The sequence below is a fragment of the Wyeomyia smithii genome, chromosome 3 (assembly GCF_029784165.1).
Source record: "Wyeomyia smithii strain HCP4-BCI-WySm-NY-G18 chromosome 3, ASM2978416v1, whole genome shotgun sequence".
NCBI classification, from domain to species: Eukaryota; Metazoa; Arthropoda; class Insecta; order Diptera; family Culicidae; genus Wyeomyia; species Wyeomyia smithii.
Genome location: NC_073696.1, coordinates 55699264 through 55715010, shown reverse-complemented (window position 1 = coordinate 55715010; position 15747 = coordinate 55699264). Strand labels below are relative to the sequence as shown.

Below are 15747 nucleotides of genomic sequence, written 5' to 3'. Positions count from 1 at the left end.
TTAACAATAAATGGTTTAGAATAAACATCCGGTGTATTTTATAATATTGCATGAACATTCTCAGGTACAAGTCGGACTCGATTATCCGGAATTTTAGATTCGATTATCCGGAATTTCATTTTTTCGGTGTTCGTTTTAATCTTTATTCCGAAATTTTGCCTTTACCACCCCTTCTGGCATATTTGTTACCATTTACGTCATTTCCCGCATGTTTGGAACATGTTCGATTCAACTAAAAGTAATCAATGTCCAATTTATTTTTTTTTGCTTCTCAATACCAAACCCTTTTTCGCCTCAGAAATAATTTCTGGGTACGCCACTGCATCATACAAGTAAAATTAAAAAAAAAGAAAATACCTATTTATTTTATGTTCGTTAATCGCAAATTTCAATATATTTCTTTGATTCGATTATCCGGAAAACTCGATTATCCGGAATAAAAAATGTTTTGGTAATCGAGACCGACCTGTATTGGAATTTCTACCATATTATATTTCCTGTCCGTTAGTGAGTATTGAGTTTTTACTCTTTTTAACACCAAAAGTAATATACCCTTAAATGACTTGATTTAGAATGACTTAGGTTGACTTGATTTAGTATGAGTTAGTTGCTTGAATGAGCTAAAATTTTTGTTTATTTTAGATCCTTTTCTTTCATGAATGTTTTATCTTTCATGAGACGAAATGGGTTTAAGAAAATTTTATGGGCACATTTTCAAGATAGATTCATCCTGAAGATAAGTACCATAAAACTATCGTAAAACTCTAATAAAATTTTATGGAAGTTTCTCATAGGTATTTTTAAAAGGGTATTGAGTGCGTTTTAAAACCGCTCTTCAGGCTAATTACAGTTATTAATGAAGCAGTTTTATGGAGGACTCTTCAAGTGTTCTTAAAATACTCTTGGGAACTGATGATAAATAAAAAACACAAGTACTTAAATAAATTTATGATAAAACTCGATGTTTTTAGTAATGTTTTGATAAAACTTCTATAAAATATAAATGAAACTAAATCATCTTTGGATTGTTACTTGGGTAGGCCTTTGGCGCCGAATTTCTCCATTTTCACAGCGCAATGTTATGAAAGTTCGTATTGATCCGAACGTATGTTTAATCATCAAAAAGATTACAACAAGGCAATATTTGCCAACTCATAACAAAGTTCACTATACATTTGTGCAAAATTAACCTGTATGTTGGCTTGCTCCCGAAACAACTAATTTGAAAAGCGTGTTAAAAAAAACGTTGTTTGATATGTAAGTTTTGACGCGTATACAACAACAAACAATTGTTTACTTCATAAAGTGAACAATCCTTGAATTTGTTAAATATCATCATTCGCAAGTAGCAATGAACTCCTGTTATACATCGTTGTTTGCAGAAAAAATGCATTACATCAGCAAATCTTCCCCGAGCAACAAACGATTTTTTTTTGTTGATAAGAAAGCGTGATATGATTTTTTCATCCGTTCCTAACATTTGAATTAAGTGTATTGACCATTCGGACGCTGGCAGCAATCTTGGGCGGTGGAAACTACGGATTAACTGGCGGCAAAGAGTGACCGGCAGCGCTTTTAAGGCGTGATGAAATTGGAGCTTAGAGCGGCAACGATAAATGAAGATGAAATTTCCGCGAATGGAACAATGTAGCTGAGCTCTTGATAAATTTTCCACCTTTATCTGATGTAGATGAGTTTTCTCACGGCTACGTTTGGCGCACTGTGTTTGTTGGGGGAGCACAAACTTGTGTCATGTGGCAAAACATTGCGTGCCTGTAATGCGGTGGAACGAATTTCGAGAGGCGATTGTCTTCTTGACAGTAGACACCCGACAAGTGACGGGTGTTGTATTGATCTTACCGTGTGAAAAATGAAAGCCCTACGGGTCTAGTAAACAGGCAAACCATTGGGATGACGCGCTGTTCTACTTTGAGCTTTCAGACAACAATGTAAGACGACGGCGACGGTGTCTAATTATAAACTGCACACGAGGCGGTACGCAGAGATAAACTCATACATGAGAACTCGCATTGAGGCTGCAGTTGCTGTTTTGGGGTTGAAAGATTTAAGCGCAATAATTGCCTTGTTGTTGCACATCTTCGTTAAGGGTCGATACTCATTTCAGCTTGTTTTGCAAACAAGCAATTTTTACTTGATGAGGCTTAGACATAATTTATGCAATTTTTCGCTTGACCTAATTAATTGAATCACCCTTTATATGACTTTGCTAAAAAGAAATTGTTGCAAAAAAACATCTGTTTGCACATAACCCTTCTTCAAATTGTAAACCTACCACAAACCTGCGGGGTCAATTCACTATGCTTTAGCATCCGGATAGGAAACCAGTTATCCGTAGCACCTATTAAACGAACAGTCTAATGGTTACTAATTTTCCTAAATCGGTACAGGACATAACAGCGACGGCTGGCAGTTAGACGTAATCACTGCAGAAAGGTGCTTCTTTGAGTGGCCGGAGTCAGTAATCACGAGAGGTATTTTTATGTTTATTTATTTTCATTCTCGTGGTCTACGGGCGAGTGGCAGCCAGTTTATCTCTATCAAATTGAAGAGAAACCCTGCAATCAAGCAGTGGAGATCTTTATTGCAATCTTGACGTACAATTTGGGAAGTTCAGGCAGAGTGAAAGAGATTGGTTTGAATGGAAGTTCAAGGTTTTATTTAACAATGAATAGCGAAATGAATCAAACAAAAAAAAAACATTTGAAATGTTTTCTTTCAAACAAAAAAAAAACAAGGAGGAGGTAAAATAGCACTTTTAGTTGAGTTCGTTGCATAAGTTAACTCACTCCAATTTGAATAATGTTCGTATCGCAGATTGCACCGGATAAAACTGTGGGATGTTGAGATCGGTGCCAGCTTTACTCGCTCGTTCATCTGAACTCGTAGAGCTTCTGCCAATTTACACCCAAAAGTTTCTTCTATATATCGTGTTTCCACCTTGGTCTGTTTCGAAATGAGTACAATATTTGAGTGTATGCATAGAACTGTGGGATAACCGACACTGGATCGTTGTTTGCTTTTGTTTTTCTCTGAGTCTGGCTTGATAAAGGGCGGCGGAGTAAATATATAAACGTTTTTTTATATAAATGAAGCATTTATCAGCAAATTAGAAATCCCAATGATTAGCTACTGGCCTGCTATCGGGTTCACTGCGTGGCTGTACATCGTTCGGGTGCGTTTGATCGAGGAAGCTTTTCCCGCTGATCCGAGAAACGGAAAGCGAGATGAAAGATACGGAGGTTGTTATGTGATTACGCGGATGCCGACCATTTGGGGGAGCTCAGCTGGTTGTCTGACGTGTTGACGGCGTTCAACACCTAGCCTGACCGCGTGCAGACATACCATTCGAGAAACTAGGCGGGAAGGGAAGGAATGCGACCGATAAGCTGTCCGCTGCAGACCTGCGCAGCCTAGCGGTGGGCGAGAGTGATTCGCCTTGCAGGGTAAACGGAGTGAAACTATGGTAATGTGTAGCTTTCAGAAGCGGATGTGAATAACACGATCAACGTGTGAAGACATCTTGACCTGCGATGTAAAGGTCATGAATCGAACCTGCGGTTCAATGATGGAGATAGGTGTACCAGGAGTCTTATCTAGCAAGCTCGAATTTTAATTTTATGATAGTTTTATGATAAAAAAATTCGAGAAAAAATGTCATCCATTATAGGTCGTGCCAACGCAAATGACAATAATTGCGATGTTCTGATTTTTGATGATGAAAAACTTTTCAACACGGTAAATGAAATAATATTTGGAATCTAAATATGAAAAATATTTCCCATAGATAATGTGGTTATGTTTATAAGGGTTACATTTGCTCTGTTGTCGTCTGAGTGGAATATATAAGAATTATGTGATTTTAAGCTTGTCTTAACAGTGCCACGATCTGTTGCGAGCCAGTGTTTTTTGCTGAACACTAAGTTTGCTAACCTAACCGTACCTTATTCAATTTTAAAGCGAAAATATACTTCGAAAAATACCACAGCAAAAAATATTTATCTCGCCTTATCTTTAGTTCAATTTTGGTTTTTTCGAATACTATCAAAAAATTTGGAAGCAAATGGTTCGAGAAAATTTTCAATAAAAAAGACTTAAAATAGAATTTATGAACTTTTTGATTAATTATTCTTAGACAGAATATCAAAACTAAAAACTTTCACTTGGATCATATTTCTTCATCTCACCGTATACATCCTAAGAGTCTTATCATCAAACATTTCCATCGAACATTTACGGAGTATTGAGATTTAAATTGAAACTTGTTGAAAATCTGTTAAATATTTCCTGTTTCTTTGTAGATATGAACATAAATGAGTTTAAATTAGAAAAAATTTAAATCTTAGGTTAACAGAGTACTACCAAGCGGAAATTGTAATTTGTCTAGGAGTCAGTAATACAAAATTTTAGAAAGTGCTGATCACTGAGGAAAAAAAAACTTTCGAGTTTGGGGTTAAGATGAACATCTACCAAAAATTGAAATAATCACATTTTTACGAATCTTTCACTGTCACAAGCTTCAATGTGCGTTACGATTTTAACCGGTATCTTAATATTAAGAAACTTTTGCAATATAATGTAATTTACAAGGCATCCAGAAGATTCCCTTTCCGTGGAAAAATGGAAACTGATTCAAAACCATATTGAGACGTAGGTCCATTTTGAGATTTCTCTCGCATCTAGTGAAACGTTTTATATGTAACATTTCAATCATGTATAGCGATGTTGTGTTGTGTGATAAGAAATTAAAAAAAATTTTTTTTTGAATATTTCAGAATTCATAGCTACCCAAAGATAGATTTTTACTGTTTTTGCCTTTCTCCTAGAAAGGTATAGCAATCACTTGCAAAACCGAAAGTATAAAAGTGCTCCAAAGGGCCGAATGGCATATATCACTCGACTCAGCTCGACGAGCTGAGCATTTTCTGTATGTGTGTGTGTGTGTGTGTGTGTGTATGTGCAGATTTTTATTCTCACTCACTTTTCTCAGAGATGGCTGGACCGATTTTCATGAAATTAATTGCAAATGAAAGGTCTTGTTTCCCCATAAGACCCTATTGAATTTTATTGTAATCGGATTTTTAGTTTAGAGGTTATGTTTAAAAATGTGAAAATCATGAAACATCAATATCTAAGAAACTACACAACCGATTTGAACAAGATTGGTCTCAAAAGAACGGGCTATCTAAAAAACCTTTAAGTTTTGAATTTCATAAAGATTGAACTTGTGGTTCAAAAGTTATGAAAAGAAACGTGTTCTGAGAACTGTTTAATCTCACTCATGTTTCTCAGAGATGGCTGGACCAATTTTCATAAAATCAGTGTCATATGGAAGGTCTAGTTGCCCTATAAGACCCTATTGATTTGTTTTGCGATCGGACTATTACTTTGACTGTTATGTTTAAAAATGTGAAATCCAGCTTTTCATAGGAACATATTCCGAAGACTACTTGAACTCACTCACTTTGCCCAGAGATGGCTGACCCGATTTTCACAAAATTAGTGTCAATTAATAAGTCTAGCTGCCTCATAACACCCTATTGAATTTGACTGTAATCGAACTGTAACTTCGTCAGTAATGTACCGCAATGTGATCACGTATTGTATCTTCGAAACGAAACTTCATTATTTCAGAAACTACACAACCGATTTGATCAATATCATTATCAGATGAGCGGGCTAGTTAAGGGTTAACTGATGAATTATGATTGAACACATGGTTTCAAAGTTTGGGTGCCCTATACGTTCCCATTTCATTTGATTATAATCGAACTAAAGCAACCGTTATGTATTATTGTTAATAAAACAACGAAAGTCTATTATCTCAAAGATTACATAACTTATGTGAACATAACTAGTGTCATACGAACGAGTCATCTCTCGAACTTACAAATAACAATTTGATATGTGGCTCAAAAGTTATGGAAAGAAAAGAAATTCAAAGACTATTTAAAACTACACCTGCTTTGATCGATATATGTGATCTCAACAGATTTTAAATGTGGTATCGCACTATTTGAACGTTCCAAACTCATTGATTCCTTGCGATGTGTTTAAAGTCTGCAAATGCCCGACGAATCGGCCATAGGATATGATCAAAGTCAAATAACAAATAGTTTAAAATGATTGGTTTTATCGAAATGACAACATCCTTGACTTTTGACTTCTCTACATCGCTTTAATTTTGAATATATCAATCTGACACCGAAAATACCCATATTGGGAGGAATTTTATTGTTTTGGTTGTTTTCCAGAAACTAAAAGTGGTCGTCTTTAAATTCAAATGGTGACCAGGGTCAATGTTTGGTTTCTATGCATCATCTCGATTACGGAAATATCCATATAGAGTATTATTCGGTCAGTTTCGACTGTTTCGTAGAAGTTACCCTTTAGCAATTCAAAATGGTGCCTGAGGTCAATTGTTAGCTCATTGCATCATTCTGGTTCCAGAAATACTAATATTGGATGGTATTTGGTTATGGATTTCAAAATGGTATTAAAGATAATTTCTGGCCTCTGAGCGTCATTCTGGTTGAATGTTTTTCGAGGTAACAAATATGTCTATAATGGTTCGACGCCCCTCCCTCTTCTAGAAGCACATATTCCTGGGAAACAGCCGAAAATGATCGAATAACACCCAATACCGGAAGTCGTCATCTTAGAATTCAAAATGGTATCTGTGGTCGATTTTAGCTCCTGTGTATCATTCTAGATCCGTATATTATTATATTGGGTGGAAATCGGCCATTTTTGGCTGATTTCCAGAAACCGGAAGTTACCATCTTACAATCTAAAATGTTGCCTAAGGTCGATCATGGAACATATTTGTTACCTCTTAAAACATCCACATGCTAAATTTGGTTCCATTTACTCGGTTAGTTCTCGAGATGTGCAAAAATTTGTGTTTCATTTGTATGAAACCCCTCCTTTTCAGAAAAGGGAGGGGCGTCCATCTATTATGGACATATTTGTTACCTCTTATAACATCCACATGCCAAATTCGGTTTAATTTGCTTGGTTTGTTCTTGAGTAGTGCAGAAATTTGTGTTTTATTTGTATGGGACCCCTCCCTTCCAGAAGAGGGAGGTGTCTCAAACAATCATAGGAACCTTAATCGGCACCAAAAACCCCTACAAACAAATTTTCACGTCGATCGGTGCGGTAGTTTTCGAGTCTAAATGGATCAGACAGACAGACAGACAGTGTAGTAAATATAAGTTAACTTAGGTAGGCGTTGACATAGGTTGACGGATAGAGATAAAATTGTAAAAGCCATTCGATAAAAGACCACTGACGAATAAAGACGTTATATTTAAAAGCTCTACAGACAGACTGGACTGCATTTTTATATGTATAGATTACAACATCAATATTTTAGAACCTAAGGAGTGAATGTACATTTATTGGTTTGAAGCGTTCATGTAAATCTATTTTTACAAATAAAAGTTTGAATGAGAAAGGCTGGGTCTGACCGCTAGGTGGATTAATTTAGGTTTTTTTTGAGTAACTGCACTGAAGGTATTAAATAATTCAGATATTTTATATACTGATCATTAAGAAGACGTACGAAAAAGAGACTCAAATCAGATGAATACACAGTGCAACAATTTTTTTGCCTTGGCTTCTATGCATGATTTTTTGATTAGGTTTGATGCAAAACCAAATTTACCCGAGTTTGAACATATTTCAACTTAAGGGGAACAACCCAAGTAGCAAAACTGGATTTATCGAAGGTTTATAGCGCTGTTTTGGCTGTACTAGGCGCTATAAAACTTTGATAAAACCAATATTGTTACTAGGGAATGGCGCAATTTTGAATTTTTGAGAAATCGGAAATTTTCGATGTTTTTTCGACGCAATTTTGTTTTAAAGCCAAATATCAAAATTCAAAACCCCCTCCCCGCAAAAGAAGGAGGATCATGTAAACAAAAATTGTTATTGTATCTTTGAGTATCGCTTACACTCTTGATATTACATTAAACAGATTTCAAATACGCTAATCTAACATCGAGATAAACCTATTTTTTAGTATTGTGGGGGAATTGGGTCAAAATCGACATGTTATTGATATTTTACGTGGATCAGACGCCCACCAATCGATTTATGAGACTTTTTTACTCAATATAAGACATAATTTGACTACCACTCTTAGATATTATCGCATTACCATTAATGCTCAGACATACTCGATATTATTTTGCTTTGTGAAATATACTGAAACCATGCCAAAACCGTTTTCGTAGAATCATCGTTTTGAGCTCATTTTTTGTCCGATTTAAGATCTGTTTTTTTAAAAGATGGGTAAGAAGATGCTAATATGTGGACAAACTCTTAGAATTTTGATATTTGGCTTTAAAACACAGTGACGCTGAAAAAACATCGAAAATTCCCGATTTCTCAAAAATTCAAAATGGCGCCATTGTTTCCCCTTCGGTTGAAATATGGTCAAACTCGGGGAAATTAGGTTTTGCATCACAATACACAAAAAAATTATATATTGAAACCAAGGCAGAAAAAAAGCCAATTTTTTTGCACTGTGATATGATAGTTGAGTTTTCTTGGGCCAAGCATAATAATCATATATCCGTGTTTCCAGAATCAAAGGAAAATTGTTTATTCGAGTTTCTAACATATCGTAAATAAATAAACAAATTTTAGAACTCAAAAATATTTTACGATCCAAAAGCACTGTCTGTGGGTTTTTTTTTTGTCTATAATAGCAGGACAGGCTTCTGAAAATGACTGGCTTTACGTGACAGTAAATTTTATACTAAATTTGGCTCGCATTGTATTGCACAGCTTCCCATTCGTTCGGTACACACAGCCCGACAGCCACTGTCGATAGCACGGGCTGTTATTTTCCATCTTCTTATGTCTGTTGGTTCTTCCAAGCTGTCGCTAATAACAGCTTTTACTGCCCGACATCCTTCGGCACGAATCCGAGCGGGATGTCAAGTGGTTATGATTCACGAAAGTAAGGCCGATGCTACACTGAAAGCTGTGCAACGTTTTTTCGCACGTGAGGAATAATATCAACAATGGGAACATCAACGTTGCCAGTATGCCAGATAAATTTGCGCCCCAGACAAACAGATAAACCTCAGAATTTGCCAGATATTTGGAACTGAGACAGATTTTTGCCAGATTTCATCATTGCGAGACAGGCCATGGTCGGCCCTTACCTACCCACACCAGGCGAGAGCAAAAAAAAGGTCTTCACTTTTAATTTTGTCGGAAATTTTACCTGACAATGAGTGCCAGACTTTTTATTTTCGTTTTCCCAGATTTTATTGAAAACTAAGTGGCAACGCCACTTATGTGGTCTTTGGTGGTGGACGATCTTCTCAAAAGCTTAGAAGCAAAAGGTTTCGAAGTTGTGGGCTTTGCAGATGACATAGTCATCTTAGTAAGAGGAAAGTTCGACAACATAGTTTCGGAAAGAATGCAGGAGGCTCTGGAGTATACCCAGTCTTGGTGTATAAAGGAGGGTCTCAGCATTAATCCGACAAAAGCTGTAATCGTACCTTTCACTAGAAAGAGAAAATTCAATCTAAAAACTCTCAAGCTTGGAGGAGTAGAAATTCCATTCAGTGAACAGGTTAAATACTTAGGAGTTATCCTTGATGCCAAGCTAAACTGGAATGCACATCTTGACTATGCAATCAACAGGGCGGTCAGTGCATTATGGTTGTGCTCCAAAACCGTTGGGAGAAAGTGGGGCTTGGGACCGAGAATGGTGATGTGGATATTCACATCTATTATACGTCCAAAACTGACCTACGCTGCGTTAGTGTGGTGGCCAAAAACCAAAGAGTCCACCGCTAGAACAAAGCTAGATAAAGTTCAACGGCTTGCGTGCATTGCTATAACAGGAGCAATGAAAAGCACCCCGTCAAGAGCTCTTGATGCAATTCTTCATCTGCTGCCGTTGTACGAATACGTGCAACTAGAAGCAGAAAAGAGTGCCTTGAAGCTAAAAAGAACAAAAACTATCTTGTCAGGTGATCTTGTGGGTCACCTGACAATACTGGACATTTTCAAAAGAGGGCCAGTGATGAGTATGAATAGAGACTGGATGGCACCTCAGGATATCCATGATATTCCCTACAAGGTATGCGAAACGTCGCGTGCAGACTGGGAAGTCGGAGTTCCTGATGTCCGTCCCGGTTCAACGATATTTTTCACAGATGGCTCAAAAATAGTTACCAAAACTGGTGCAGGAATCTTTGGCCCTGGAATTAATATTTCAGTGGCAATGGGACACTGGCCAACAGTGTTTCAAGCAGAGATTTTTGCAATTCTTGAATGTGCGAATGTATGTCTGACTAGGAAATACATACATGCAAATATTTGTATTTTCTCTGACAGTCAAGCAGCACTGAATGCACTTGATGCTTATAAATGTACATCCAAGATTGTCTGGGAATGTATTCTCACATTGCGACAGCTATGTCAAACAAACTAAGTAAATTAGTATTGGGTTCCAGGACATTGTGGCATTGGTGGGAATGAAAAGGCAGACGAACTTGCAAAACAAGGATCTAACTCACAGTTTATCGGCCCAGAACCTTTCTGCGGTATATCAAACTGTGCAGTGAAAATGGAGCTTAAACGCTGGGAGGAACAAAAGGTGATAACCAATTGGTTTGATGTCAAAATGTGTTCCCAATCTAAAAGTTTATCACACCAAACGAGAATCATTCGAAAAAGCTCCTAGAGCTCAACAAAAGAGCTCTTTGTACATACGTCGGCCTAGTAACGGGGCACTGTCCGAGTAGATATCATTTAAAGAACATAGGCCGGTTTCAGGATGATATCTGTCGCTTTTGTAATATGGAAAGCGAGACATCGGAACATCTGCTGTGCAGTTGTGGTGCATTATTTAAACGCAGATCAAGGTTTCTTGGCAGTGGCTGTTTACAGCCCAAAGAGATTTGGTCTTTGTATCCTGGGAAGGTGATTGGCTTCATAAACCATATTTCACCTGACTGGGAGCGTGTCGGTGCAGGTACCTGATCACTCAACAATAGTGGTCATTGTATTTTGCAAGAGGACACGTATAGCAATTGACTGGGATATATATTACAAAAGTTCACATCAATGGACAACGTAATTCTAATTCCCTAACAAAAAAAAAGTGGCAACGCTGGGGAACATATATGAAACGTTTTGTTTCGTATTCATTATGGCATCGGCATCGTATCCATTTATGCAGTAATTCTTTGCAAGAAATCTTATCCGATTTTGTTTCTTCCGATTATACTCAAAATCATTATAACTTTTATTAAGAAGCCGTCCACATTCCACGTGGACACAAAAATTTTCATTCACGTAAAACAGCGGAAAGACCACAACAGAAATTCCAAATCGAAAAGAAAACTGTCCGAATGAGCAGAAAACTCTTACCACCAGTAAAACAGTTTGAAAATTGTACTCAAATTAGTATCATAACATACAAAAAAACAACGAAAAACGCCAAGCTCAAGAAAAAAATATATCAAGTTTAATTTAGTATATGTACACGCAAAACTTTTTTTTGTTACTTTAAAAGCAATAACTAAAAATTCTGCCTTTTGTATTAGATTTGTTACTGGAAAAGTAACAACATTCTTCTTCAGTCAAGTAACAACATATTCAGTCATGTGTTTTGCATATGTTACGAGATCACGAGTATGACCGTACAACCACGCGCAAAGTTTTGACTCGTTTTTTTTTGAAGCAATGACAAAAATAGGTTCCCTTTTATAATGAATTCATTACTTAAAAAGTAATAAAATTCATCTCCAGTCTACAAACAACACATACTGTTGCATATTTTGCACATGTTGCTAGTTTTTTTCATTGCCAAATTACCCGGTGTGCGTGTATTAGTTTGTTTGTCATACACGTTCGGAGTAGAGGAAAAATATGACAAGAGCTGCCAGGTCTTCTTTTCCCTCTTCATACAACGTTGATAATTACAAAGACTTTTTCGTATACTTCTCAAAATCACATCACAATCTGTTAACTGCGTTAGCGAATACGCAAGTCATTTTGAAAACACACTCCTCGTTACATGAAAACTCATTTGAACTTGTTTGATTAAACAAAACTCGTGCCCATGTAGGTAGAAAATCCATTTTCACATCTTCGGCAACTCTGGTCACACGGTATTACATGTTTTCTTTTCGAAGTACAGAGTGGGGAACCAAACAGTGATGTTTCTTATTAGAAATTTTATACGGGGAAGCTACACTGAAATGAAACAGATGATCGCTACACATGCAGTGAGGCTCTTGGTTGTATATTCCACTGCAACAACACATACAAGCGTGTGGCTGTCTTTCATTTTATTGCTTTTAGTTTTTTTACCTTTTTCGTCTAACGCGCGGTCTTTAGACACAATAGGTAATAAAATATTGCTATAAAGTAACAAAATCTTGCCCGTTCGTATTGGATTTAGCTTGAACCATATAAAAACACTTCATTCAAATAAAAAAGAAAAAAAAATCAGCTCAAAATTGTTGGAAAACGTTTCTGAAGGCTAGAAAAGCCAACAATGGAAATAATGGTTGAAGACGCTTTAATTAGACAGAATAGATTTGAATAAAATAAATTAGCTAAAAAATTCCAAAAATACATCATTAAGGAAATAACAGAAAAAAAATTGTTCAAAACTATGTTAAAAATTTCTCTAAAAAAAACAAACTCAAAATGCTTGGGAACGCTCCTAGGATCCAGAAAAACAAAAATTAAGAACATGATCTTGTTAATAAAAAAAATCGAAGCAGAAATAGATTCCAAATTTGGCTAATTGTAGATCTATAGATGGATGAAACTGAAGACAAAATTGATTACAAATTGAGCTTAGTTGAAAGTGTCTTAAGGAGTTAAAACAAAGTTAATGAAAAATAATTTTAAATTAACCTGAAAAAAACTCGAATGCAGAAAATTCATGTTCATAGTACCTATGCGCTCAACCTTAGTTAAAAAACAAGAGTCAATTTTTTTTCCTAAACATAGCTAACAACGACTCTAAAACCACAATAGCTATAGGATTTTATTACAAGCCAATATTTTATCTTCTTTCTTTTATTTTCAGAAAAAATATCATGTCCCGTGGACATTGTCATTACTTCCTCACTCCTACCGTGGTGCAGGGGGAAACAATTATGTACCCTACTCCTTCCACTCTAAGTTGTCCACATGGAATGTGGACGGCCCCTTATCGGAAAAATACGGTTCCTAATTTTTATTGTTTGTCACTAAGGGTAACCCATAAACTCAACTTTTTCAGAAATTTTTAGTTTCAACAATTTGTAACTTTTCCCGATTTTGAACCACACTATAACCATCATGCGTCTCCATTGGAAAAAGCTACTGCAGTGCAAAAATATCAACTTTTTTTAATGGAGACGCATGGTGGCTGTAGTGGATATGAAAGATTAAAAGAACTCTATCTCTAAAATAAAATATATTTCCCGTGAAAATTCGATATATCATTTAAAATTTTTTAAGGAATCCAACGGTAGGTTCTCCTGGGTCTCAAACCCTTCAAAACAGCAAACAACCGTTAGCATAATAATTTTCGCATGACTTAAGCAAAGCAAAGCCTTGGTGCTACATTCCCATTCGGAACTTGACCTTCTGTTTACTATACACAGACTTCGCAGCCAACCGTTAATTGTACAGGACAATTGCGGGGCTACGATCCTACTGACACTAACAGTCTCTCCCGAGTCAAGACTCGAACCTACGACGACTGGCTTGTTAGTTATCGTTCATCGAGACCAGCTGGGGAGGCTTTCGTATTACTATTTTTGTTTAAAGTACGTTTTGGTATTTTTTTCTTGAAAGAGCCCTCAATTCCTCCAATTGTCAACGATTTGTTATCAGCTAATCGACTTAAGAGTTACAAATTTTTAAACATTTTGAAAACGTTGTTTTTTTAGACAATTCTACGACAGAAAGTGTCACCCTAAGGACCCAATAAAAAGTCGGATCTAAATTTTTTCGATAACGAACAGCTAAAGCGATTTGGAGTGTGATCGGAGCACAGTTAATTCCGATAGCCCTTTCGGCATGGAATTGCTGTATACTTTTCGACAAAACAACCGGATACCGCGATGTGTGGTTACAGAGTTATATTGAAACTCAAAATACAAAAAAAAAAACAAGACAGTTTTCGATTAATGATGGTGCTTATTACGGGAGTCACTTCACGGTGAAATCAGAGTGAAGTGAATAAAGTCCTATTACGGGACTCACGTAAGTGAGAAAAACGTCGCAAAGTGACATCTTTCGTGGAATCTGGGTTATTATGAGTGTCATATCATTGAAGTGAGAACGGAAAAAGCGACGTTTCGCGTGGAATTATTTCACGACCATTTTGAACGGTGAAATGATTCCACGAAGATGCCATAAGTCTTAAAGATGATTGATTTGTAATCTAATGGTAAATATTGGATTTATTCTTCAGTAACGAAACGAATCCGAATTTGATCCGTGCCTTAAAGCGGTAAAATTTTCATTTTTTTGCCTGATGAAAAAAATGCAAACTAGTTCAGAAATTTTCGATACCAAAAAAACATTATTTTTTGATGCCGAATGTCTTAGAAACGCAAAACACGTCAAGATCTGGTGTTATCTAAAAAAAACGACTTTCTGGGACTTAAAGATTTTTGAGCTGGGAAACAATCTCATTTCACTTGTCCTATTCTCCATTTCACTTCACTGTCAATCTCACCCCACGGAGGTGATTTTTGTCACCTCACTTGAGGTGGAATCGGGAATAGGTCTAAAAAAGTGAAGTGAGCGTGAGAGTGAAATATATTTCACCGTGAAGTGATTCCCGTAATAAGCACCGATAAAATCCGGTAAATTCGAGTTCGGTTTACATTTGTTTTTCATCTGAATGTTTGAATCACGTAGTTATGTAGAATCGTGCTATTCATTCGAATCTATATTCTAAAAGAAGAATTTGACTTTTTTTCCTATCAAGATGGATGCCATAATTCATTGAACACGCAAACGCTGGGGTTTTCATTGAGATACAAAGTTAATTGTTCGAACATGTCTTTGACTTTTTTAAATTTAATGCTGCGTAGCTTGAAAAATTCTGTGAATCATATTTTATTTATTCTGTTTAGACATTCGCTGACATTTGAACCTTAATATCAAGAAAATTTGAATAATCTCATAACTAACTTAATTCTCAACTTATTGGCTATAAAGACAGCTTATCGTAGCAATTGAAGATTGCAACAATTTTTGTCGAAAGTTTTCTAGAATTTCTACTAATGTGAGCATATAAACATCTCATATATTCAATGCACTTTGCTTGTATTCTTCTATCGTAAATTACTTTCAAGTATTCAATTTCAAATAATGATTTTTCTGATAACAGATAAAGTTTGAAAATATATATCCAAGGTGAGAAATTCTGAAATTTTTTTATTTTTTAGCCAAGAACCCTACCCTTTCGGGGCGTATTCACTCATTATAAGAATACAAAACGATCAGCTCGAGGAGATCATTAAGCCCCGAACATCTGTCCTTTGTTAATCATTCATAATCATAATACTGCATTTCTGCAATCATTGACCACGCGAAGGTGAACTGAAGACAACACTTGTTCAATTAAATCAGCTGAACGCACATATTATGTACACCCAAAAATAGTTAACTCGTACATGCCTTTTAATGACTGTTTGATGTTGGTTGACTTTGCGGTTTCTGCAGTGCAGGATG

At 36.2% G+C, this 15747-nt stretch overlaps 1 protein-coding gene across 3 annotated transcripts in view; it reads left to right on the top strand.

Annotated features, from left to right (window-relative positions):
• The window catches only part of LOC129730880 (uncharacterized), an 83468-nt gene that overhangs the window by 53029 nt on the left and 14692 nt on the right, over nt 1-15747 (top strand). Inside the window, exon 2 of one of the 3 annotated variants that reach the window (XM_055690476.1) lies at nt 13100-13268. The exons of the other annotated variants lie outside the window; for them this stretch is intronic. Within the exon in view, the coding sequence (XP_055546451.1) occupies nt 13110-13268 (159 nt within the window). The 5' untranslated portion in view covers nt 13100-13109. The remainder of the gene's footprint in view (nt 1-13099; nt 13269-15747) is intronic. 3 annotated transcript variants of the gene reach the window in all.